This window comes from Lagopus muta, chromosome 23 (genome assembly GCF_023343835.1).
Source record: "Lagopus muta isolate bLagMut1 chromosome 23, bLagMut1 primary, whole genome shotgun sequence".
In the NCBI taxonomy this organism is placed as follows: Eukaryota; Metazoa; Chordata; class Aves; order Galliformes; family Phasianidae; genus Lagopus; species Lagopus muta.
Genome location: NC_064455.1, coordinates 2,510,835 through 2,534,071, shown reverse-complemented (window position 1 = coordinate 2,534,071; position 23,237 = coordinate 2,510,835). Strand labels below are relative to the sequence as shown.

General features: G+C 57.7%; 2 protein-coding genes across 2 annotated transcripts; both read left to right on the top strand.

The window, feature by feature from the left end:
* The first annotated feature begins 225 nt into the window (after positions 1–225).
* Positions 226–12,518, top strand: YTHDF2 (YTH N6-methyladenosine RNA binding protein 2). The gene is given in 6 exon segments (XM_048968969.1): positions 226–523; positions 721–745; positions 1,011–1,090; positions 4,293–5,282; positions 5,284–5,880; positions 12,299–12,518. Coding segments are annotated over 6 exon segments (1,743 nt in total). The 5' UTR covers positions 226–496; the 3' UTR covers positions 12,323–12,518.
* A 2,722-nt stretch (positions 12,519–15,240) lies between these two features.
* On the top strand, positions 15,241–16,977 carry LOC125703816 (peptide methionine sulfoxide reductase MsrA-like). Its single transcript, XM_048968800.1, is given in 7 exon segments — positions 15,241–15,354; positions 15,461–15,529; positions 15,618–15,737; positions 15,929–16,033; positions 16,397–16,503; positions 16,729–16,821; positions 16,823–16,977. Coding segments are annotated over 7 exon segments (639 nt in total). The 5' UTR covers positions 15,241–15,275; the 3' UTR covers positions 16,889–16,977.
* The last annotated feature ends 6,260 nt before the right edge of the window (positions 16,978–23,237 follow it).

Here is a 23,237-nt window from a genome sequence, read left to right as displayed (position 1 = left end):
GATGAATCGCTGGACCCGAGAGAGATGTCTGTAGCAGGATTTGGGATTTGCTGTTTTGGGGCTGGCAAAGCGCATCCCTTCATGGCGTGCGTGGCCCTTTAAGAGCGCCTCGCACCGCACGGCCCGCTCTCCCCCGCCCATCCACGAGGGGGCGCTGTGCCGGTCCTCCTCCCGCCCGGCATGCGCCGCGCCCGCTCTCCTTCCCCCCCCCCCCCCCCACGCCATTGTGCCTGGGAGCGCGGCGCGCGCGCGGTGCCGCGTGACGCCCGGGGAGCGCGTGTGGGCGCGAGGCGGCGGGCCTGGGCCATAGACGCGGGCCGGAAGGAGAGGCGAGGCGGGGGGAGCGGGCTAGAGCGTCGCCTCAACCAGGCAGCCGCCGCGGGCGAGTCGGAGTCCGCCAAGCAGCCGCGCCGCGCCCGCTCCCGGACAAAGCCGCCACTGCCGCCCGCCGCCCCGCCCCGCCCCGCCCCGGCAGCAGCCGCTCCGCCGCGGAGCCATGTCGGCCAGCAGCCTCCTGGAGCAGGTAGGGGCCTCGCCGCCGCCCCCCGGCCTCCCCTTGGTGGCTCCGGGCCTGGCCCGCTAGGCGAGGCCGCGGCTGAGGCCTAGCTGCGGGGCGCGGGCCGGGCCGGGCCTTCCTCCCCTTCCTTCCCTTCCCGCCGACTGCGGCCGCCCCTCCCCTCACTCACCGCTCTCCCTTCTCTTTCCATGCCGCCTCCGCAGAGACCCAAAGGCCAAGGCAACAAAGGTGAGACGGGGCCGGGCGGTGCGGATGGGCGCGGGGGGAGCAGAGCCGGGAAAAGGGCCGAGAAAATAACGTTAAAAAACAACAAAAAAAAAACCACCTTAAAAGTGCTCACGGGGAGAGTTTGTGTGCGGAGGAGAGCTTGGCTTGGCTTTGCCCGCCGTGTGGTGGCACAGCGCGGTCCCGGGGCCGGCCCGGAGGAGGAGGAGGCGGTCGGTCGTGTTGCTGCTTGTTGAGCGCTTCCTAACGCCGCGCATCTCTTCCTCAGTGCAAAACGGCTCCGTGCATCAGAAGGATGGGCTGAACGACGACGACTTCGAGCCTTACTTGAGCCCTCAGGCCCGGCCGGTGAGTGAGCTGAGCTGCTGGAGCTCTGCCGTGCCCGTTGCGCTCTGCTGCTTGCCAGCTTTCCCCTCGTCGCCCCCTGTTTGTGTCCCCGTGCTTCTCCCAGCAAAAGCTGCACTCGTGGGTGAGGGCTGGAGCTGTTGGTGACTTCTTGTGTCTTCCTTTTTGGGGCTTCCTATGGTTGAGGTTCAGCCCGCTGTTGGCTGTCTTGAAATTGCTGCTTCTGGTCTTTCAGTTGTGTTGCTTTGGCTTTGTTTCTTTGCTTGTGTGTGGCTCTTTGTGGAGCAGATGCACTGTGCAGCGTTGTGAAATTGTTTCACGAGATGCAGCCGTGCTGTGGAGGCATTTGGAAGATGCTATCTGTGCTCTCCTGTCTCTGCCAAGGAAACAGAAAATGTGTGTCATGGGGCTTTCTCCATTTCTCACCTCCCAGAACACTCTTGTCATCAGGGCTGATGGGACTTTCTTAGAACTTCAGTTAGGAGTTGAGGAGTTTGTGAGCAGCTCCTGAAAGCCAGGTTTCCAGATACTTTTTAGTTGTTGTTTGAGATCAGCTCCATTGCTGACTGCTCTGTCTTGTGAGCAGTAGGAGAGTGACACACAACAGATGGAGTTCAGCTGATTAGATGTTACAAGCATTACAGATAAACATCTGTAGTAAGGCTGAAGCAGTTCATTCTCTTGGCTTCTTTTCCCTTTACTGTTGGGACTGGTTAAAAAAAAAAAGCTGCTTTGTTTCTGTATTTTTTAATCACTTTTCCTAGTCAGTGCATCGTTTCAGATACTTGTGATTCATGTTTTGTTGGAACATATGAGCAGGTTTCTGTCTCAGTTAAACGCTCAACAGGTATTTTCCTTGCTTGTGCTCTGTAAGGACCTGTTAGCTGTTGCACAATCTTGGGCATTCCACCTGTCCGTTAAGTAACTCTGCTCTATTTAGCTCCCTAAAACAAGTCACAGGCCTGAATCTGAGTTGCACAGGGAGAGAGGTGTGATTGCTTTCTCCACCCCTGAATAAAGCGAGCTGCTTCCTTTTCCCAGTGGTATTTTACTCCATTTTGGGCCACCTCTCAACATTGAGTTTCTTCTTGTGCATGTGTGTCACAAACTGGTCAGGGTGTCGTGAGAAAGGACAGCAGCTGAGGAGGGGGAGCAGAGCTGTGGGAATGCAGCAGCAGTGAGGGAAAACCTCTGTGTTCACGTTGGGTGAAACTTGAGGGTGACTTTGCCTCCTTTTCTCTCACTGCACTGCGTTGCCCGTCGCTCTCACCCGTCCTTTGATGCCTCAGTGGGCAGCAAACAAAAAGCTGGGGTTCAGTTTGGATGGCGGAGCTGCCAAGCCCATGAGCTGGGCTGTGACAGCAGTGTCACACGTGTGCCTTTCTGGCGAGGGGGAGGGAGCTGAGGCTCTGAATTAAACTCAGCCAACTGTTGCAGAGTAATGCAGGTGCTTTCAGAGCTGCTACCTGAGCTGCCTGCGCTCACACCAGGTGACACCTGGTAAAGTTTCTTGGCTCTTTGCTGGAGAGCTGCAGTTTCAGGTGTGACTCTTAGCTGTCAGCCCTGCAGAATCACATTGCTGTGTGTTCTTAAGGCTCAGGAACACAGGGATTCCTCAGCTCCAGGAGTCAGTAAGCTTAAACCCTCCTTGTCTGAGGTGCAGATGCAGAGGAATAGTGAGTTTGAGGAATTAACTGCACGAGAAGTCTTAATGAAGAGAGTTAAAAGGCTTATTTGCATACCGATCAGTCTTTGTGCCAGTGCAGCAGGGCGAGGTGTGCTTGATAGCAAAGCATAGCTGCAGAAATTGGAAACTACAGCTGTACCCTGCTAAGAGTTGATAGTTTTACTTCTGTGCCATCTTCCCTGGGAAAACAAAGGCTGCAGGAACTCTGAGCTTCACGCAGCACAGGAAGTTTTCCAGCGTGTCGTGCGATGAACCGAGCAGCGTTACCATAATTCCTGCTGATTTTCTGGAAGGGCTGAGGCTGCCCAGCCCCAAACCTGTTGCTTTCCTTTGACTCAGTGGATGGTGGAGAGGTAAAACTGTTTCTGGAGGAGGCCAGAGCCATCTTGGGAGCCTCCATAGGCTTCAGTATGGTGTGAAGTCTTGTGGGAGCTGCGCCTGGCGCACGAAAACGTGATTCAACAAAAAATGGAGCAGAGCTGCTGCGAGCCAGGCTCTTAAATGGGAACCCAAGCTGACTTTTCATCTCATCTGCATCGGGTTGGCATGTAAGCTGCTGTGTAGCACAAGGCTGTCTGCACACGGGTTCACGTTACTGGATGATAATGTCCATTAGTGTGGCTTGAACAGCTCCCCGGGGGGATGTTGGTTTGAATGCTGAATGACAGATGTTTTTCATGTAAGTGAACCTTAGTCATGTCTGAGAGTTTCCTAATTGTAAAATTAAACATTTGTTTTCGTAACCTGAAGGCTATTTGGATGTTAAAAGGGAGACCAAAGCCTGCTTTGCTGTGCTGCAGAGGTCCCTGTGCTGCAAAGGGCTCCCAGTGCAGCACTACTGACTGCTCTCTGTTTTCAGGTATTTTTGAGTGTGTGCTTGCAGCGCTGGAGCAGCTGGCGTTCTGGCATTAAATCCTGTTTTGTTTGCAAGTTCTTGGGTATTTGGAGCTCTCAAATTGTGGATTGTCAGGATAAAGCTGTAGGAAGTGCAAGGAAGGGGCTTGTGCTAAGAGCAGCGAGGGATGTTTGTGGTTTTGGCAGTGCAGTGCCACTGGACCTTTGCCCTCCGTATTGCCCTTCTCCACCTCCTTCCTCCAAGCCCTTCATCAAACACCCAGCAAAATAAGCTGTGAGACGTGCATTACCCAGGTGAGAAAAGCCTTCTTTTATAGAGAGAGGAAAAGCAGAAGATGATATCCGTGCGTGAGGTAAGGTGCTGTTCTCAGAGCTGAGCAGGAGCTCCTGGGCAGCCCAGTGTGCGCGCTGCATGGCGCACTAAAACTGTGCTCTGATCTCAGTGTGAGGAGCGTGCTGAGCCTTTGTGCTTCGTACTGGGGGCAGCGAAGCCGTTGTGGGAGCGCCCCTAGCAGCAGAGGTGCTTGGGGCCAGGCCTGTTTGTGGGCTCAGCCCCAGGGTGGGAAGGCTAGGGCCCGGGAAGCCAGAGGTGGCCCTTAGTCCTGGTCCCTGCCCGCTTGTTCTCCTCATCCTAACTGTTCAGTGCTCGTTTTTCTCTTGCAGAACAATGCATACACTGCAATGTCCGATTCCTACTTACCAAACTACTACAGCCCCTCCATTGGATTCTCCTACTCGCTGGGTGAGGCTGCCTGGTCCACGGGGGGCGATCCCCCCATGCCCTACCTAACCTCTTACGGACAGCTGAGCAACGGGGAGCCTCACTTCCTCCCAGATGCCATGTTTGGGCAGCCAGGGGCCCTTGGCAGCACTCCGTTCCTTGGGCAGCACGGCTTTAACTTCTTTCCAAGCGGGATTGACTTTTCGGCTTGGGGGAATAACAGTTCTCAGGGACAATCCACTCAAAGCTCCGGCTACAGCAGCAATTATGCCTATGCCCCCAGTTCCCTGGGGGGGGCAATGATCGACGGACAGTCCGCTTTTGCCAGCGAGACTCTCAACAAGGCTCCGGGGATGAACACCATTGACCAGGGGATGGCAGCCCTGAAGCTGGGCAGCACGGACGTGGCCAGCAACGTCCCCAAGGTTGTGGGTTCGGCCGTCGGGAGCGGATCCATGACCAGCAACATGGTGGCATCTAACAGCTTGCCTCCGGCCACGATCGCTCCCCCGAAGCCGACGTCCTGGGCTGACATCGCTAGCAAGCCAGCTAAGCAGCAGCCCAAGCTGAAGACCAAGAACGGCATGGCAGGTTCGAGTCTTCCCCCGCCTCCGATCAAACACAACATGGATATAGGAACTTGGGATAACAAAGGGCCGGTGACGAAAGCCCCCTCGCAGACCTTAGTGCAGAACGTGGCCCAGCAGCCCCCCCAGGCCTCCCCCCAGCCCGCGGCTCAGCAGATGAACAGCAGCCCTCCCGCGGCCCAGGCTCCCGGTGGGCAGCAATCCCAGCCTCTGCCCCCTCCGCCGCCCGCCCCGCTGCCCGTCCCGCAGCCGGCAGCTCAGCCCGCGCGTTGGGTCGCACCCCGCAACCGCGGCGGCGGCGGCGCCTTCGGCCAGAACGGCACGGAGGGCAGCGGGGGTGGCAACGGCGCAGCCCGGCGCTGGGACGGCTCCTTCGGAACCTCACCCGGTGCTGGAGAAGTTGAGGTCCATCAACAACTACAACCCCAAGGATTTTGATTGGAACCCGAAGCACGGCCGGGTTTTCATCATTAAGAGTTACTCTGAGGACGATATCCACCGTTCCATTAAATACAACATCTGGTGCAGCACAGAGCACGGCAACAAGAGACTGGACGCTGCCTACCGCTCCATGAATGGGAAGGGCCCCGTTTACTTACTGTTCAGCGTCAACGGTAGCGGTCACTTCTGCGGAGTAGCAGAAATGAAATCTGCTGTGGACTACAACACGTGTGCGGGTGTGTGGTCCCAGGACAAGTGGAAGGGACGTTTTGATGTCAGGTGGATTTTTGTGAAGGACGTTCCCAACAGCCAGCTGCGGCACATCCGCCTAGAGAACAACGAGAATAAACCAGTGACCAACTCCAGGGACACTCAGGAGGTGCCTCTGGAAAAGGCTAAGCAGGTGTTGAAAATCATTGCCACCTACAAGCACACCACGTCCATCTTCGATGACTTCTCACACTATGAGAAACGCCAGGAGGAGGAGGAAACTGTTAAAAAGGTAAGGGGAGGTGTGTGAGAGGGGGGGGAGGTCTGAAGGCATGGGCTGGTGGGTGGGTTTGGGGCTGGCTGTGTGCTGCCCAAGCAGGAGCTCCTTTTGGGGTGCAATGTGTGCTGCCAGAGCTGGGCGCTGTCCTGGCAGGCAGAGCTCATAGCAGCTTGCCCTTGGGTTGCTGTAAATCCCAGACTTGTCAGTGTTGTGTTCAGTTCTATGAAGTCCTGCAGCTCCTGGTTCAGAGATGCTGGACTTACAGAGCGGTGGGGACTCCGGGCAATGGCTGAGAAACAGAGCTGGGCTCTGGCAAGCTGTCTGATCCACCCCCTACCTCGAGCAGGATCAGTGTGACAGATGTTTCCCACTGCTTGTAAAACCTTCAGGCACAGCAGTTCCTGTCCCTCCCCGGGCAATCTAGCCCCGTGCTTAATTATCCTTCCTGTTAGAAGGCTTTGTCTAATGCCCAACCTCAATCTCCCTTGCAGCAATTTAAGTCTATGACTGCTGGTGCTCCCCTCTGGATGCAGAGCAGGTCATTGTGTTCCTGCTGGCAGTGAGCTGCTCCTGGCTGAGCCCTCAGCTGGGCTGCGTCACATCAGAGCCCCCCGTCCCCCTCTGTCTGTTCTCTGGAGGGCTGAAAATTCTACCCAAACTCAGTGACCGTTCAAACCACCCGACCCCCTCTGCCGTATTTTGGTCAGAACAGTCACTACAAATTAGCATTAGCACAGCTTTCTGGGTGCTGGCCAAGTTTCCTGATCATCTCCTTAGTTTCAGCAGCGGGGAATTTTCCACGCAGCAGTTGAGGAACGGAGTCAGGAGCTGCAGCTGCTCACCTCAGCAGCTCGGTTCTTCATTTTTGTCATGCAGTTTGCATGGAACGTTGAGTGCACAGACATTCCCACCAAAGGCAGTCGTGTGCTGCAGCTGATACTCGAGCATTTGTGGTGTGTGCAGGAAGCCTGTAAGGCAGAATTCGCTGCAAGGTGTGCAGAGGGAAGGTTCTCCTTCAGTTTTACATGTGAACTTGATCTCTGTGTGACCTCACGTGGTTTCATGTGCTCTCCAGCCTGTCCCAAAGTGGTGATTTCTCCTTTATCAGCTGAGGTTTTGAATGCGATCCGAAATCTGCTGTGTGGGATGCTGTAGGAAGTGGGATTTGTGGTGTGCTGTGCATCTGACAGTGAGAGAAAGGGGCAGATCCCAGTGAGGGGAGAAGCACTGCAGAATGGAGGGGGATGAAAGCAATGAAAATGGTGAATGGAAATGGGAGAGAAGAAGGGAGAGTGACAGAATGGGGGAGACGTGGGGGAAGGAAGGAGGCAGATGGGTGGCCTTGCTGGAGAGCAAGTGGCCCTAAAGTGGGCAGGATATGAAAACAGGCAACACAGCAGTTCTGTTCAAATGTACAACATCTTTGCTCATCTCTCCAGTTGCATTTTGAAGGCTCCTCCCCAGAGATGCTCAGCTTCTCTGCGGTGTGCTGAGGGTCAGCAGCAGGCACAGCGTGCCCAAACCTCCTCCTGGTGCAGCATCGGAGTGTGACCCCACGGTGCAGGAGTTTTGAGTAGGAAAGCATTTATTCTCTCAAAGGAAACTTAGTCATCCATCTCTGGAATTCACAGGCAAGGAGGGATTCTTGTAGATAGACAAAGCAAACGCCAGCTTTGCTGTTGACTCAGTGTTACATGCAGAGGGCCCCTGCCCTGTCACATCCGCCAGGGAGGAAATGAGTTGGGCTTTCTTTCTGCTGCAGTTTGACCTCTCTGGTGGCTCTATGAGGATGGCTGGAGTTTCTCACTGCTGTTTGGTGGCTTCATTGGGAAGCAGCTGAGTGAATGCTGCAGCCTTGGGATGGTGGCGATGCATTCGTGTCCTGCATTCCTGTCCCCTGAAGCTGAAATGTCTCAGGGTTTGGCTTGTTTGGAACTCAAGCTGCAGTTGTTTCACTTGGCTCTCAGCTTGCCTGAAGCTTTGTCTGCTTTACAGTTTGGTTCCTGCTCGCTGTCCAGGCAGATGGACGAGCTCTTGTGAAAGTCTGGGAACTCCTGAATGTTCTTTTGTGCTGCTTGCTGTGAGAGTCACTTCTGTAGAATGCCCAGAAGTAGTTCCAAGAAATCAGACGAGAAATGTCTTGCTTAGTGCTGTGCTGTTCGCTCTGGCCAGCAGAGGGAGGCTGAATGGTTCAGAGCTGAAAGCGCTGCCGTCCTGCTGTCTGCTCTGCCTGTGCCCACAGGCTCTCCAGTTCTTCCCAGTGCCCTTCTCCACTGAATGCACTTTTATGAGAGGTCTGGGTGTTTTTGCTCAAACTGATGCTGCTGATCGCTGCCTTGATCCCAGCTGAAGGAATGTGGGAGTGCTGGAAGCTGCTGTGTGTGGAGCGTGGCAGCAGTGCCTTCCTTGGGAAGCCTGCTTTATCCTTGTGGGACAAACAGCCCTTGGGAAGCCTGTGTGTTTCTAGGAACGTTGCAGTGAGCTCAGCATGAAGGTCTGGATAGCAGAGGGACGTGCAGCTTGCGTGTGCAGGGCAGCAGCTTGCCTCGTCTGGAAGCAGCATCTATAAGCTGTGGAGGATCTCATTTTTTGTCTCACTGCCTCCCTAGGAGGAGCTGGGAAGGAGGAGCTGGGAAGGAGGAGCTGGGAAGGAGGAGCTGGGAAGGAGGAGCTGGGAAGGAGGAGCTGGGAAGGATGCTGCTTGGGTGCAGTCGTGTCCTGTCCCATCCCAGGGCTGCAGCACCACGTGGGTCGGTTCCTCGCTGAGCTCAGACCCTCTGGAAGCAGAGATGGAAGGAGTATTGCTGCCCCTTGTGGGAGCTGGGGTGAGGGTGAGCAGAGTGGTGCAGTGTGAGCCTGCTGGGGACCATCCACAGCCCCTGTAAAGAGGGAATGCTTTCTGATGTGTTCTGCAGAGCTCTTTCTTTCCTTCTCCATTTGTCCTACAGCCCAGACTGGCACTGCTGTACCCCTCTGCTCGCTGTCCTGGCTGACACTGCACTCATGTTTCATTTTACCATACCCACAGTGTTTCCAAGCAGAGGATAACACACCTTGTTTCTCCCAGTTCAGTTCCAGGCCTCCTAAATCTGCCTGTCTGTGCCCTTGTGTTTGTCACAGCTCCATAACACACAAACCATGCTGCATGTTCCAGCAGCTCATTGCTGCCTTCAGCTTCAGGTTCCCTTTGGCCTCAGCATTGCAGCTCCGAGTCGCAGGATGCCCTGAGCTGCTCTTTCCTACCAAAGCATTGATTGCATTCGTTGTGAACCAGAATTTCCCCCTTTCAAGGGAAAGTCTTTAACAAACACAACAAGACTTTGTTCCTTCTTCAGCTGAGTTGAATTGCGAGTGTGGTTGGCGAATTCCCTGGGAACCACATGGAGGTTTTGGTATGCGAGGAGGGAAAGGAGGGAGTGAGGAAGATGTCATCGCTGGTGGCTTTTATTGTGAGTGTTTGGGGTAAGCTGCTGGCACCGAGGTTAAGAGCTGCTGACACAGGCTGTGTTCTGGGTTATTTTATTAGCAGAGGCTTCTCCATAGGGAGTAGCTTGCCTTTGAAGCAGAGCATCCATCAGCCGTGTCATTTAGTGATGCTGGGCTTTCTGCCTGCTGCAGGACGTTGCCTAAAGCTGACCAGGATGCTGAGGAGCTCCAGAGGTGCGGGGATACGAGGCCCTGCTGCGTGTGCAGGGTGTGAGGAGGCTGAGGGCAGGCTGCTGACACAGCCATGGTGCTGCAGTGCCCTTTGTCTGCAAGATGCTGCTTTCTCCTGTCCTTTCCATTTGGAAATGGAGGCAGCATTTCTGGTTCCGTGCCTTTAGAGGCTCTGTATTCAAAGCACAGTGCTGAGCTTTCTTTTCTGTGGTTGACAGCAGGGTCATTTCTTACAATGATACCCGATGTCAGCTTAAACTTGAGGTGAAGTCTAAGTAGAACTTTGTCCCAGGGCTCTGGGGAAGAGTCTGCAGCATTTGCTTTGTGTGTGTGAGGAAGGCAGCATCTTCACCTTGGTTTTGGAGGCCTGCTGGGCTCATGCAGACTGCTCGTCGCTCCTCTTCCCCAAGCAGCTCTGTGTGCAGCACGATGGAGTGCTAGGAGCAGATCTCTGCAAGCACACGTTTGTCCATCTCTGAAAGCAGTCCTTCCTTGGAACAACTTGTGTCTCAGGAGCTCCTTGACCCAGAGGACACGTCCTCATCCAGGAGGAGATGGGGAGCAGTAGGTTTCAGTGCACTCTGTGTCTGCTTTGCTTCTTCCCATCCGCATCACTTCATTTCTCTAACCAAGCAGGCCAAACTCGCTGTGTTTTCTTGCAGGTTCCTCCATTTCTTCACACTTGGCTGCTGTTTTGATTGGCTCAGATGCCTTAGGGCCATCAGTGAGCTTTGCTGGTTTCCTTATGACCACGTCAAACCACCAATTCCAGTGAAGGCCCTCAAGCTCCCCCCTGTGCCCAAGGTTTTGCAGTCCTTAGCACTGCACTCGCGTGGTGAGGCAGAGCACAGAGGTGTTCATGCCTTGATTCTGCCTTGAAACAGCCAGGTGGGCTTCTGCCTTTTCCAAAGAGCCAAGGGGAAAAGCAGGAGGATGATCAGCTTCCTGGGAATTGGGTGCTTTGTTTGTGCAATCCGAAGTGATGGTTGAGCAAGAAGAGGCTCATCCTTTGCAATCAGTATTGCGGGCAAGAGGGAGGATGAAGCTTTCTGGCTGCAGCCAGAGCAACATGTTTGATTTTGTCCTCTTTCGTAGGTGAGGCAGGCTGGGGTGGAACTTTCCTCTGTAGCTCTGATGGCTTTTCTCATGCTGGCAGGAGGAAAACCTGGTGTTTGGTTTGTAAATCAGGACTGGGGGCTGTTTGTGGAGCACAATAGAAGTGATGCCCAGTCTGTTGGCTGTGGCTGTGCCTCGAGCTGAGTGTGTTGAGAAGGGAAAGCTCTGCAGGGCGACTCTGAGGCAGTGATGGCTGTGATGCAGGACCAGGGTGGGTCTGAAGCCCATCTTGGGAGCGAGCACATGGCTGTGCTGTGCTGTGCTGTGCTGGGGGGGCATCTGTTGTGCAGCAGGACTGGGGAAGCAGAGCTGGGGGCTGGGTGTGCTGCTGGGTGAGGGGTTGGGTGGCTGAGCTCAGCCCTGCAGGAGCACTGCTGGCAGCATGCAGCCGTTGTGCTGGGAAGCAGGCTGATCCCAGTGGAGCTGGGAGCCACGTGCTGCCTCCTTCTGTCCTCTGATGGCCTTCTGCTGCCCCACAGGAGCACTGCAGTCAGGTGTTTGATGAAGGTGAGAGCTCACAGATGTTGCCATCCTGAGCTGCATAGCCTGTGGTTGGGGCTGGATAACGAGATCTGCCATCAGCCTTTCACACTGTTAGCAGGACAGGGCCATGGTGCCACCACAGCCCCAGGGACACGGTGTGTGCAGAGCAGGGGCCAGCACTGAGTGCTCCTGGCTGCTGCTGCTTCCCTGCAGAGCTCAGTGCCTCCAAGTGCTGTTGCTGCTGCCTCTGGTGCCTTCTGAGCCATTCCCGGCACTGTGGGGCCGCAGCCCTGTGCCCTTGTTGTCTTTCCATCCGGGGTTTGGCTTCAGCGACTCACGTGGATCCCTGGCAGCTGGGGAGGTGTGATGTGCAGCTGCCCCTCTGCCCACCCTCAGCCACCTCCTGGGTTCCTGTGCTGCCCACCCAGAGCAGCACACCGTGTCTCTGTCCTCACCCAGACCTTTCAGGCTGCCCAGAGAGGCTGTGATGCCCCGTCCATCCCTGGAGGTGTTCAAGGCCAGGTTGGATGGGGCCCTGGGCAGCCTGGGCTGGTATTGAATGTGGAGGTTGGTGGCCCTGCATGTGGCAGTGGGGTTGGAGCTTTGTGATCCTTGAGGTCCCTTCCAACCCTGGCCATTCTGCGATTCCCTTTGTCATAGTTGGTTTTTTCCTTGTTCTTCCTCCCTGTGCTGCTCAGTTCTTCCATTCCTCCCTTTGGCGTGGCGATGCCCTGCTGGCACTTAGCTGGAGGCACAGAGAGGAGGGGGATGCAAGCAGGTGTCTGCATCCCAATGGATGGATCCAAGTTGAAGGAGGGAAGATTGAGGTTGGATGTTAGGGGGAAGTTCTTTACTAGGAGAGTGGTTGGGCCCTGGAACGGGCTGCCCAGGGAGGTTGTGGATGCCCCGTCCTTGGACGTGTTTAAGGCCAGGTTGGACGGGGTCCTGGGCAACCTGATCTGAATGTGGATGTTTGGTGGCCCTGCCAGGCAGGGGGGTTGGAACTACATGATCCTTGGGGTCCCTTCCAACCTGGGTGATTGATTCTGTGATCCCACATCCCTGGAAGGAGTGAGGTGGCACCCATGGGTGAAGGCAGGCAGCAGAGCTGCTCCTCACGCTTCCCTTCCCCACATGGGACACCACTGATGCCTTCTCTCTTTTCCCCCTGCAGGAACGCCAGGGCCGTGTCAAATAAAGGGCCTCTCCTCCCCCAGAGACTGCAGCAGAGATTGCATCTGTCGGAGAAAGGAAAGAAAGAGCAACAAAATCCCAGAGAGAAATTAGGACTTGGTTGGGTTTCGGTTTATTTTCGGTTTATTTTTGGTTTATTTTTCTTCATTTCAGTGACTTCAAATGGAGGAGGAAAAAAAAAAAAGAAAAGAAAAGAAAAAGGACTGTGACAAACTTGAGGAAAAACAAGAGGAAAGCATTGGAATTTCACAAGACATAGGACTGAAAAAAAGGAAAAAAAAGGAAAAAAAATACAGAAAAAAAAAAAGTCCCTTCTAGGTTATAGAGCATAGCTGAAACCGTTCCCTTTCCTTTTGGCTTTGGTTGTGATTTCGGAGCATACGCTTTGGTTTTTGTCTTTCTACTACATTTGTTTTTTATTTGAAGGCCCATAAGGGGCATTTTTGCCTTTTCCCTCCCCTTCCCCCCCCTTTAATTTTTAACCCCACGCCTCCTCCCCTGGGTTTGACATTTGCACTTGGAACACTGAGCCGCTGTGCAAAGCGGAGGAACTTCGTTATTCCCCCCCCTCCCATCTGGCCTGGAAGAGGAGGAGCAGCCCAAGCACAGGGGGGCTTTGGGGCCTGGCATCCAGCAGATGTTGCCCACTTGGTTCTGTCCCAGTGGTTCCTTTTCCTCTGCCCCCTTTGGCTGCTCAGAAGCACTGGGAGCCCAAAGCGATGCTCTGCTCTGCGGCGCTGCGTGGCTCGCGGATGAGGTTTGTGTTGATGGCATTGGAAAGGTGGGGATGGTGTTGGAATAAAAAGAAGAAACCAAAAACCTCCCGTTTTTTTTTTGTTTACAGGAAAAAGAAAGAAAAAAAAAATCTTTTTTTGTTTTTTTGTTTTTTTTTTTGGACAAAAAACAAAAATATTGTAAAATGTGTAGTGATGAACTTGTTCCTTCAGTTCTTGTTAAGCCAATGAGGAATTGGGCGTCGCCTTTCTTTTCACCATTAATCACTTCTCAGTAATAAACGTGAGATCCTGTTGAGCATCACTGGTGTTTGCTGCTCCCTTTTTGCCCCCCTGTGCCCTGAGTGCAGGAATGCAGCAGCGTTCAGAGCCCCCCGCAGGGTGAGATGGGCTGAGGTGCAGCACCCATGGGTGCCGTCCGTCCCCATTTTGGGGGCTGGGTGCAAGAAAACTGTGCTGGATTCCACTGCGATCGCAGCATCTGTGCGTGGTTTGGATTTGGAGAGAAGCACAGAGGAATGCACAGCATTGCTGCCCTGCTTCCAGACCTCAGGGCAGGGGCTGTTCTGGGGCTGGGGTTGTTGTGTGAGGGCTGCTGTGCACTGCTGTGCTGTGCTCTGTGGGGCTGTGCAGCTCGATGCAGGGCTGTGCATTGCAACACAGGGCTGTGCATCACAATGCAGGGCTGTGCATCACAACCAGGGCTGTGCATCGCAATGCAGGGCTGTGCATCACAACCAGGGCTGTGCATTGCAACCAGGGCTGTGCATCACAACCAGGGCTGTGCATTGCAACCAGGGCTGTGCATTGTAACCAGGGCTGTGCATCGCAATGCAGGGCTGTGCATCACAACCAGGGCTGTGCATCACAACCAGGGCTGTGCATCGCAACACAGGGCTGTGCATCACAACCAGGGCTGTGCATTGCAACACAGGGCCGTGCACCACTCTGCTCTGTGAGGTTGTGCATTGCTGCCCACTGCTGTGTGTAGTCGTGCATCGCTGTGCTCTGCTGTGCTGTGTGGGGTTGCGCACTGGTTTGTAGCTGTGCGATGCTCTATGAGCTTCCCCCCACCTGCTTTGGGGCTGCAGAGCTTTGTGCTGATTTCTGGGGTTCCCCTCTGCCTCCTGTCATTCCCCCCCTTTCAGTGTGTGCTGCCCCCACCTTGGGAACCAGGGGTCTCAATGGGCCCTGGCTGCATCCCCTTACCTGGGGTGTCGTAGGGCTGCTCCTTCTGGCTGTGCTTTTAGCATCTCCCAGCCTGGGCTGCCCCCCCACTTTGGCATTCGCTGCGTGCCTTAATGGTGTGACATGAAATCAAGGTCTGCAGCAAACATGAAACGCTGGGGCTGATGGCTGGGGGAGCAAAGTGCTGCTGGGGGGGGTCTGGAAGAGGGGGAGATTTGGGGATGCTGCTTCCTTTGTGGTCTCCCTTGGGGGGGTGATTTGCTGTGAACCTCCTGTCCATGAGGACACCATGAGAGGTGGGGTGGGGATGTGGGGGAGGGGGACAGACCACAATGGTGAGGGTCTGTGGGGATCCGTGGGGAATAGGAGACCCCCAGAGGTAGGGGAATGTGGGAATGGGGGATGATGGGGACGTGACCCGTAGGGATGGGGATACACAGGGATGGGAACCTGCGGGGACGAGATTGGGGGGGTTAGGAGACCCATGGGGATGAGGGGTCTGTGGGGACAGACCTACAGCAACATGGGGAATGCAGGACATGTGGGGACCCATGGGGGACAGGGGCGATGTGGGTGGGGGTCTCAGCAGCACTTCCTTCCCTTCTCCTTCTATGCTGGGGGCTGGGGATGGGCTCCAGACCCCAATCCTGCATGGGGTACAGGGCGCTGGGTTGTCCCACGGTGACCCTGGGGCACATTAATGGTTGACAGAGGACCCGGTTTGGGTCCACTGCCCCATGCGATGGATTCTCTGCTGTCTGTAGGGGTTGTGCAACAGCCACCGTGCTGCGTCCATTCCCCTGAACAGGGCACAAAAACCCCACTGTCCCCAAAGGGAAGGAGGGCACGGCAGCCCCATGCGCACAAGACACACACGCTGTCCCCAGCTCCGTCCCCATGTCCCACATCAGCCCTGTTTGTAGCCCCGTGTGCTCGCACAGCTCCTGGCTCTGCCTGCGGTGCCCCGTCCCTCCCAGTGCTCCCAGTGCCAGGGCTCAGCCCAGTCCAAAGTCACAGCGGTGGCACAGCTCTGCGATGGCCATGCTGGATCCCCAGGCGCTCCCCAGCCCCAGCACAGCTCTGGCAGGCAGAGCAGAGCGGCTGCACGTGGAGGGTACCCAGAGGGTTCCTTGGGGTTGGGTTGGGGGGTCCCAGATCCCAAATCCCAGGGAGAGGGGATGCGACCCCTCTGGGGAGCCCTGACCCCCATCCCTACGCAGCCACTCACGCCGTCACTGGGAATCCCACGCTGCCTCCGTTCCCCCCTGAGATGCAGACGGCGATTTTTGGTGAGTGCTGCCCCCAGCCCCAAATTGGGAACCCCATGACCTCTGTGGGGTCACCCCACTGCCTTCCTCCCCTCTCCCCTCCCCGCAGGCATGGGTTGCTTCTGGGGAGTGGAGCGGCTCTTCTGGGAGATGCCGGGGGTCTTCTCTACCCAGGTGGGATATGCGGGGGGCTTCACCCCCAATCCCACCTATGAGGAAGTGCGCTCAGGTACCGGGGGGTTCTGTCCCCAAAATGTCCCCATTGTGGCTGTCATTTACCTTGGGTGTGCCCCTGTGATTTGGGTGTGAGGTTTGGCTGGGCAGGGGCGTTCTGTGGGGTGGGGAGGTTTGTCCCTCTGTCCCCTCGGTCCCCAGAAGGGGGGGGACTTTGGGGTGGAGGGGACTGGAGTGTCCCCGCAGGGCAGACGGGGCACGCTGAGGTGGTGCGGGTGGTGTTCAACCCCAACAAGATCAGCTATGAGGAACTGCTGAAGGCTTTCTGGGAGAACCACGACCCCACACAGGGTATGGGAGAGGGATGGGGTGGGGTGAGATGGGATGGGATGGGATGGGATGGGATGGGATGGGATGGGATGGGGTGGGATGGGATGGGATGGGATGGGATGGGATGGGGATGAGGATGGGACTTCAGCCCTGGTGCCATTTCTGGAGCCCTGGCCAGGCAGTTCAATACCAACCACCACACCAGCCCCATCCGAGCTCCTTTGCACCCCCATCCCTCAGTGCTCATGTAAACCCATTTTGCAGCCTCCGCCTTCCCCGTGCCTTGGTTTCCCCATCTCCACCAGCATAAGCTGAGGCCCCACAGTGCCTGTCAGGGTCATTGGTGCCCCATAACCCCCCCCCCCCCCCGGTGCTGTCCCCCAGGGATGCAGCAGCAGGAGGACGTGGGCACCCAGTACCGTTCCATCATCCTCACACTGAACCCCCAGCAGCAGGCGGCCGCGCTCCGCAGCAGGGATGCTTACCAGCAGGTAGGTGGGATGTGGGAACCCTCCTTGGGGGCACCAGAACCCCCCCTTGGGGACAGCAGGACCTCTCTTGGGGACATTGGGACACCTCTCTGGGAACACAGGCTGCCATCCCCTGTCTCAGGTGTGGGGCAAAGCCCCGCTATGGCAATGCCACGCTATGGGGCAGTGGGATGGAGAGATCTGTCCCAGTGTCCCCGACTTGTCCCCACCGTGGGGCTGTGCCAGGAGCTGAGCCAGCAGCACCGAGGGGACATCACCACCACCATCGAGCCAGCAGGTGACTTCTACTACGCCGAGGACCACCACCAGCAGTACCTGCACAAAGTGCCCGGGGGGGTACTGCGGCCTGAAGGGCACCGGGGTCCCCTGCCCCGTTGTGCCCTGAATTCACCGTGCATCCCCAGCACCATGTCCCCGTGTCCCCGCAGTGCCACCCAAGCTCCTTGCTGGGAGATTAAAGCTGCATCCCCTCCATCACCCGGTCCTGTGCTGTCCCACGTGTGCCTGGGGGCGAGGGGACAGTGCTGGGGGGTCCGTGTCTGTAGGGCTGGGGGGGGATGGGGGAGGGGGTCCATGGCCGTGGGGCTGATGCTGGGGGGCGGTGGGTCACCGTGTGTGGGGTTGGGTTCCGTTGGGGGGTGCAGTTCCGATGTTCGCCACCAGAGGGCAGCACCAGCGCGGGTTCGGAGCGGGTGGGAGATGCGGGGGTCCCAGCTCCGTTGTCGCCGCGGTTCTCACGCGCAGGGGGACGCGGGGCTGCGTGCGGGGGGACACGGACACAACACACGGAACCGTCGGGACGGTGAGGGGATGAGAAAGGACGGTGGTAATGTCCTGTGCTGGTGGGGGGGGGGGAGGGGGCAACGACGTGACACGGGACGTTCGGACACACGGACACACGGCCGGGCTGCTGTCCCCACGCTGTCCCACGTCGCAGGGCTGGAATTGAGCCCAGCATGGGGCGGCTGAGCAGTATGTCCCCAAAAAAGGGGGCTGGAGGAGGGGGAAGGGAGTGGGGGGTGCGATGGCACCTCTTGTTTAGAAAGTGAAGTTCCTGGGTCAGTGGAGAATGAACAAAACAACAAAATAAAAGAGGAGAGAAAGCGAGGGCAGGTCGGCATCCGGCCCCGGCACCTGGCCTGCAGCTGTGGCACCGCGTGTGTGTGCTGAGAGCTGAGCTGGGGACCGGGGAGTGGCGGGGGGGGGGACAGGGGTGGGAATGGGGACAGGGATGGGGACAGGATGGGGACAGGGGTGAAGACAGAATGGGGACAGGGATGGGGATTGGAACAGGGGTAGGGATGGGTGACAGGGAAAGGGATGGGAATGGAGACAGGGATGGGGACAGAACATGGATAGGGATGGGGATGGGGACAGGGGTGGGGACAGAACGGGTACAGGGGTGGGGATGAGAAAAGGGGTAGGGATGGGGACAGGGATGGGAATGGGAGCAGGGGTAGGGATGGGGACAGGGGTAGGGATGGGAATGGGGACAGGGATGGGGACAGAGATGGGGACAGAACATGGATAGGGATGGGGATGGGGACCGAGATGAGGGCGGAGATGGGGATGGGGACAGGGACAGGAGACTTCCAGCCTGCGTGAGCCCTCGGCCTGTGGTGGGGTTTGGCACACGGGGCGACGGATGGAGCTGAGCACTCAAATGTGAGCATCTTCATCCCCAGCTGCGGTGCTCAGGGGGACGGGGGCCAAAAGGTCTCAGCCCCCACCCTGCTGCCCCTCACCTGGCACCTGCTGGGCCGGATGGAAATTCTGCGTCACAGGAAGCGGGGAGGGGGGACAAACCCACTGCCCCCCATCCCTGCACCCCCATCACCCCCACACCCCACACTTTGCTGCCTGTCGTACCCTTGCCGCGTCCCCCATCTCTGCCTTAAGGGGGTTTGGGGTTTGTGGGGGGGGGTTGGGGACGAATGCAGCTCTGGGAGGGGCTGCAGCGTTATTTATACCGAGATGCGAAGGGTTCTCTGTGCCGAGCGAAAGAAATAACAATTCAGGTTCGAAAAGAGCCGAAAACCACACGACAGGAAACCCAAATTGTACAAATGCAGATGTGAGTGGAAAATGCTCTGCGCCGGGCGAGCTGCCTTTCACCTCTGCTAAAAATAAAGCTGCCTCATTAGGGTCGATGGGGCCGCGATAACGCCGTGCCTTCGCCCCATCTTTTTCCATGGGACGCAGCTTTCCGGGGGGGGGGGGGGGGGATTCGGCCCTTTTTGGGGTGAATTCGGGTGATTTGAGGCCGATGGAGGGGTGAGTTTGGAGGTGGGGTTTGTGTGGGTGCTTCCCTCCCTCACCCATGCTGGGGTTGGGGTGATTTTGGGTGGGCAGCGGGGGTCAAAGGGGTGCTGGGGGGGGGGGGGGGCGTTTTAAGGTTGTCTGTGGGTGGAAAGAGGCAAAGCCACATCCTGCGGCTGTGTGGGATGCGGGGGGAGGAAGGTGGGAGCTGAGCATGGTGAGGATGGGGGGGGTACAAGCAGAGCCCCCCCCCTGAGCTGCCCACCCCCTTGTCGTGCCCATCCCCCCTCAGCCTCAGTTTCCCCACTCAGAGCCGCAGTGCCCCACATGCATGGGGATGGGGGGAGGTTATGGGGCAGGCCGTGCCCCCCCCTCAGCCACCCTTCACCACCTCCCTGGGAGGATATCGTGGGAGGAGGGTGGCAGCGAGGCCTGTGAGTCACCCATGTCCTCACCCCCACACCTGCAGACCCTGCTGAGTGCACCTGCACCAACCCCCCCCCCCCAAATCCCCCCACTTTTGCAATGGGGAACGACGGGCAAGAGAAAAAGGAAGGGAGATCCATGGGATGCAGGTGGGGGGGGTGAAGGAATGCCGAGTTTTGGGTGCAGCCCAAAGGGTGGTGGATGTGGTTTGAGGATGCAGCGAGATGGGGACATCGGTGCCCAGGAGGGGCGAGGGGGGGGGGGGGTTCTGCTTCTCCCTGTGTGCCACAGTGCTGTGGGACCCCCATGTGGGGCTGCATCGGGGTGGGTTGGGGGGCATACTGGGCTCCTTTGGGTCCAGCTCCAGCCCCCCTGCGGCACTGGGGAGCCTGAAAAGGGTGGAGGATGGGGAAGGGCGGGGGGAGAGCAATAAAACAGCCCAGGGGATGCAGCTGGGAGGTGGGAAGGCTGCAGCAGGGTCAGGCTCAGGGTGGGCATCTTGGAGGGGAAGCAGGACCCCGGGGGGCTCCGCTTGGCCTTGGGGGCTGCCGTTTGAGAACAGTGGCCAGCGTTTGAGGGGGGGGGGGGGAGAGGCGGACAGTGCAGGAAGCGGCTGGGGGGGGGGGGGGGGGCTGATCCCCCAGATGTGCCCGTGAGATAGGGAGGCAGGAAGCAGCTGTGGGGAATCCCGGTGCTGGGAACGGCCGCTGAGGCCCTGCAGGGCTGTGAGAACCCCCAGAGAACCAGCCCCAAAGCCTGGTGCGATGCCGGGGGGGTTGGATGGACAAGGCTGCCTCATGCAACCCCCCCCCCCCCCCCCCCCCCCGTCTGGGAGAGCCTGCTCTCCTCTCCCTGCCCATAAAGGTGATGCATCTCTGTGTTCACTCTGAACCCTAATGATGGCTCAGCGCTGTGTGCTCCGGCTTGGACTTTCCTTGGGGAGGAGAGCCCCCAGTGTGAGGCACCGTTGTCCTGGTGGGGGTGGAGGAGATCCCCCGACCCCATCCCTGTGGTTTGCCCCAGCCCCCACGGCTCGTGCCTCAGTTTCCCTTGAGCTGGGGAGAGATGGAGTGGATCCCTCCTGTTTGTGCTGCAGGGAAACTTCCATCCCTTCAAAATAATGGGGTGTTGCAGCATAGGAATAACAGAGAGAGAAAACTGAGGCACAGCACGGAGAGGAGGAGCAAATTATGCTTCATCAGAGGGTTTTGGTGCTGGAAGAGGTGGATTTGACCCCTGTGTGTTCACACTGCTGAGCTCAGGGCTGAGCCTCTCCCAGGTGAGGTCAGAAAGGTTCACTTTGGGATTTGGGGGCTGCTCAGTGGGAAGGCACATAGGTGCTGCATGGGATCCCAATGTCCTGGGGGAGGCCAACCCCCAACCTGGGAAACCCCCATGGCCTCCATGAGCCAGCACCCCCCCCCCCCCTCCTCCTGCAGCACCACAGCTCGCTATGGGGGAGGCTGGGGAAACGGGGGGGGCCGGGCTCTGGCTGGCTATGGGAGGGAATGCTGCAACACAGGGGTCGAGGTGGGGGCTGGGGGTAATCCCAGCACAAATAGTGCTCCCAGTGATGGGGCTGGGGGACTCGCTGCTCATTTTGGGGTGCTGGGGAGCCCAGCCCCAATGGGAACACTCAGGAATTGGGGCATTTGGAGCCCAGCGCCCCAGGGAGGAGCGCGGTTACCAAACCTCACCGGTGTGGCACCGGGTTGGGTCCAGCCCTCGGGACAAGGAGCGTCGGAGATTACGGAGGTTAAGACGTAAAAATCCTTTTTTCCCCTTTAGCATCCATCTGCATTTCTCCTCCGACCTTCTTCTGGTTGCAGCAGCCCGGGGTGAGAGCTGAGATTTGCTCAAAGCATCCCCAAAACTCAATGGATGGATGGAGGGATGGATGGGTGGAGGGAGGGAGGGAGGGAGGGATGGGTGGAGGGAGGGAGGGAGGGAGGGAGGGATGGGGTGGATGGATGGTGGATGGACAGATGGAAGGATGGAGAGATGGATGGAGAGATGGATGGATGGATGGATGGATGGGTGGATGGAGGGATGGACAGATGGAAGGATGGACAGATGGATGGAGAGATGGATGGATGGATGGATGGATGGATGGATGGATGGATGGATGGATGGATGGATGGATTGGATGGATGGAGCAATGGATGGAGCAATGGATGGATGGATGGAGCAATGGATGGAGCAATGGATGGATGGATGGCCGGACAGCTGGATGTGGTTGCTTTGGGTGCTGCTGGTTGTGACCCCCTCCAGCCCCCACTCATGAATTAGGGCTGGTTAAAAAGGCCCTCCAAAGATCACAGGGAGATGGGATTTACGCCCCATCCTTGTCCCGAAAGTGAATCCAGATGACCGCTGGGGAAGAGCTGCTCTTCCCTTTGTAGCTCACTTTGGGTTCTTGCCACGTCTCTGTCCCTCCCCTCTCCCATCCAAATCACTTCCCCGATGGATGCAGCACTTCCAGGAAGCTCTGCCCTCCAGAACTCCAGAAACTCCCCCCCAAAAGGGCCAGCGTTGCCCTCAGTTTGGGAACACCAGGGTTTCCCCCCTCCCCCCTCCATATAGCTCCATTTCCACCCCACTCTGCACCCTCTGCCTCCCGCCACCTGCGTGGGCTTCTTTGGGGAGCAATCACCTCCATCAGTGTCCTAAAGAACAGCAGCAGGAGGCGATGGCTGGGCTGTGGGCAGGGTGGTTACAGGCGTCCCCTGTGAAACTCCCACAGCGCCCTACAGCCAAAATTGTCTGGGATTAACGAGATGTCCTGTGCTGGGAATGGGAGCAAGGGGGAAAGGTGCTGGGGGGGGGTGGGGGATACATGGGTGCCCCCCAGCTCTGCGCTGGGCCCACGCTGGGGGTGGTGGGGGGGTTTGAACCCCTCTCCCTCCCACACTCCGCGCTTCCAACTCTATTTTTTCCCCCTTTTGGCTTTTTTTTTTTTCTTCTTCTTTTAATAAAACACACAGTGTGGGCCCTTTTCAACATGAAATCATTGCACTCTGGAGCATTCCCTCTCCCTTCCCCCCCCCCCTTACACACACACACACTTTCCTCCTCCGAGCCAAGAATTCCTCCTCCCATCCAAAGGAGGGCAGGGCTGGGGGTCGGAGAGGGGGAGGACACATCGATAACCCCCCCCCCCCCCCGCCCCCCCAATAGGGATCCATCCCCCCCCCCCCCCCTTCCCGACCTCCCCCGCTATTTGGGGGGCCCATCGGACGACGGAAACGTCCCCGCGCTGCCGGCTGGGCTCGCACGCTCCGTGGCCATGGCGCGGGGAGGTTGCCTTGGCCACGCATCCCTGTGTGAATGCATGACGTGCACAGGGCTGGCGCCAGGCTGTTCTGGGGCCGGGAGTTAGATCAACACAGCTGGAGGGCCCGAGCCACAGCTGGGCAAAGGCAGCGGGTCCCGCCGCCCCGTTCGGGCCTGTGGGAACGGCCGCCAACAAAACCCCCTGCAAACAAAGCAACCCCCCCCCCCCCCCCCTTCTTATCCCACCCCCCACCCCCTCACCCTCTGGTTCTGCCCTTTCAGCCTGGTGGGAAATAGGGGTGTCACCCCCCCACCCCCCATCATCATCATCATCATCATCATCATCACCATCACACACTGCCTATGGGAACAGAGTGGGGACCCCACATTTGCCCCCCCCATCCCCCCCCATCATCATCATCACACCCCCCAGATGGGAAACTGAACCCCACAACTTCTCCCCCCCCCCCCCCCATCCTCCCCCCCATTGTCATCATCACACTCCAGGTATGGGAACAGAGCGGGGACCCCAATTTGCCCCCCCCCCCCCGCATACCCCATCATCATCATCACACCCCAGGGATGGGAAACAGAAACCTCACATCTGTCCCTCCCCCCTTCCCTTCCATCCCCCCATCATCAACACGCCCCCCTAGGGGAACGCAGTGGGGACCCCATATTTGCCACCCCCCCCCCCCCCCCATCATCATCATCATCATCATCACACCCCAGGAACACATTGGGGACCCCACATCTGCCCCCAACCTCCCCCCCCA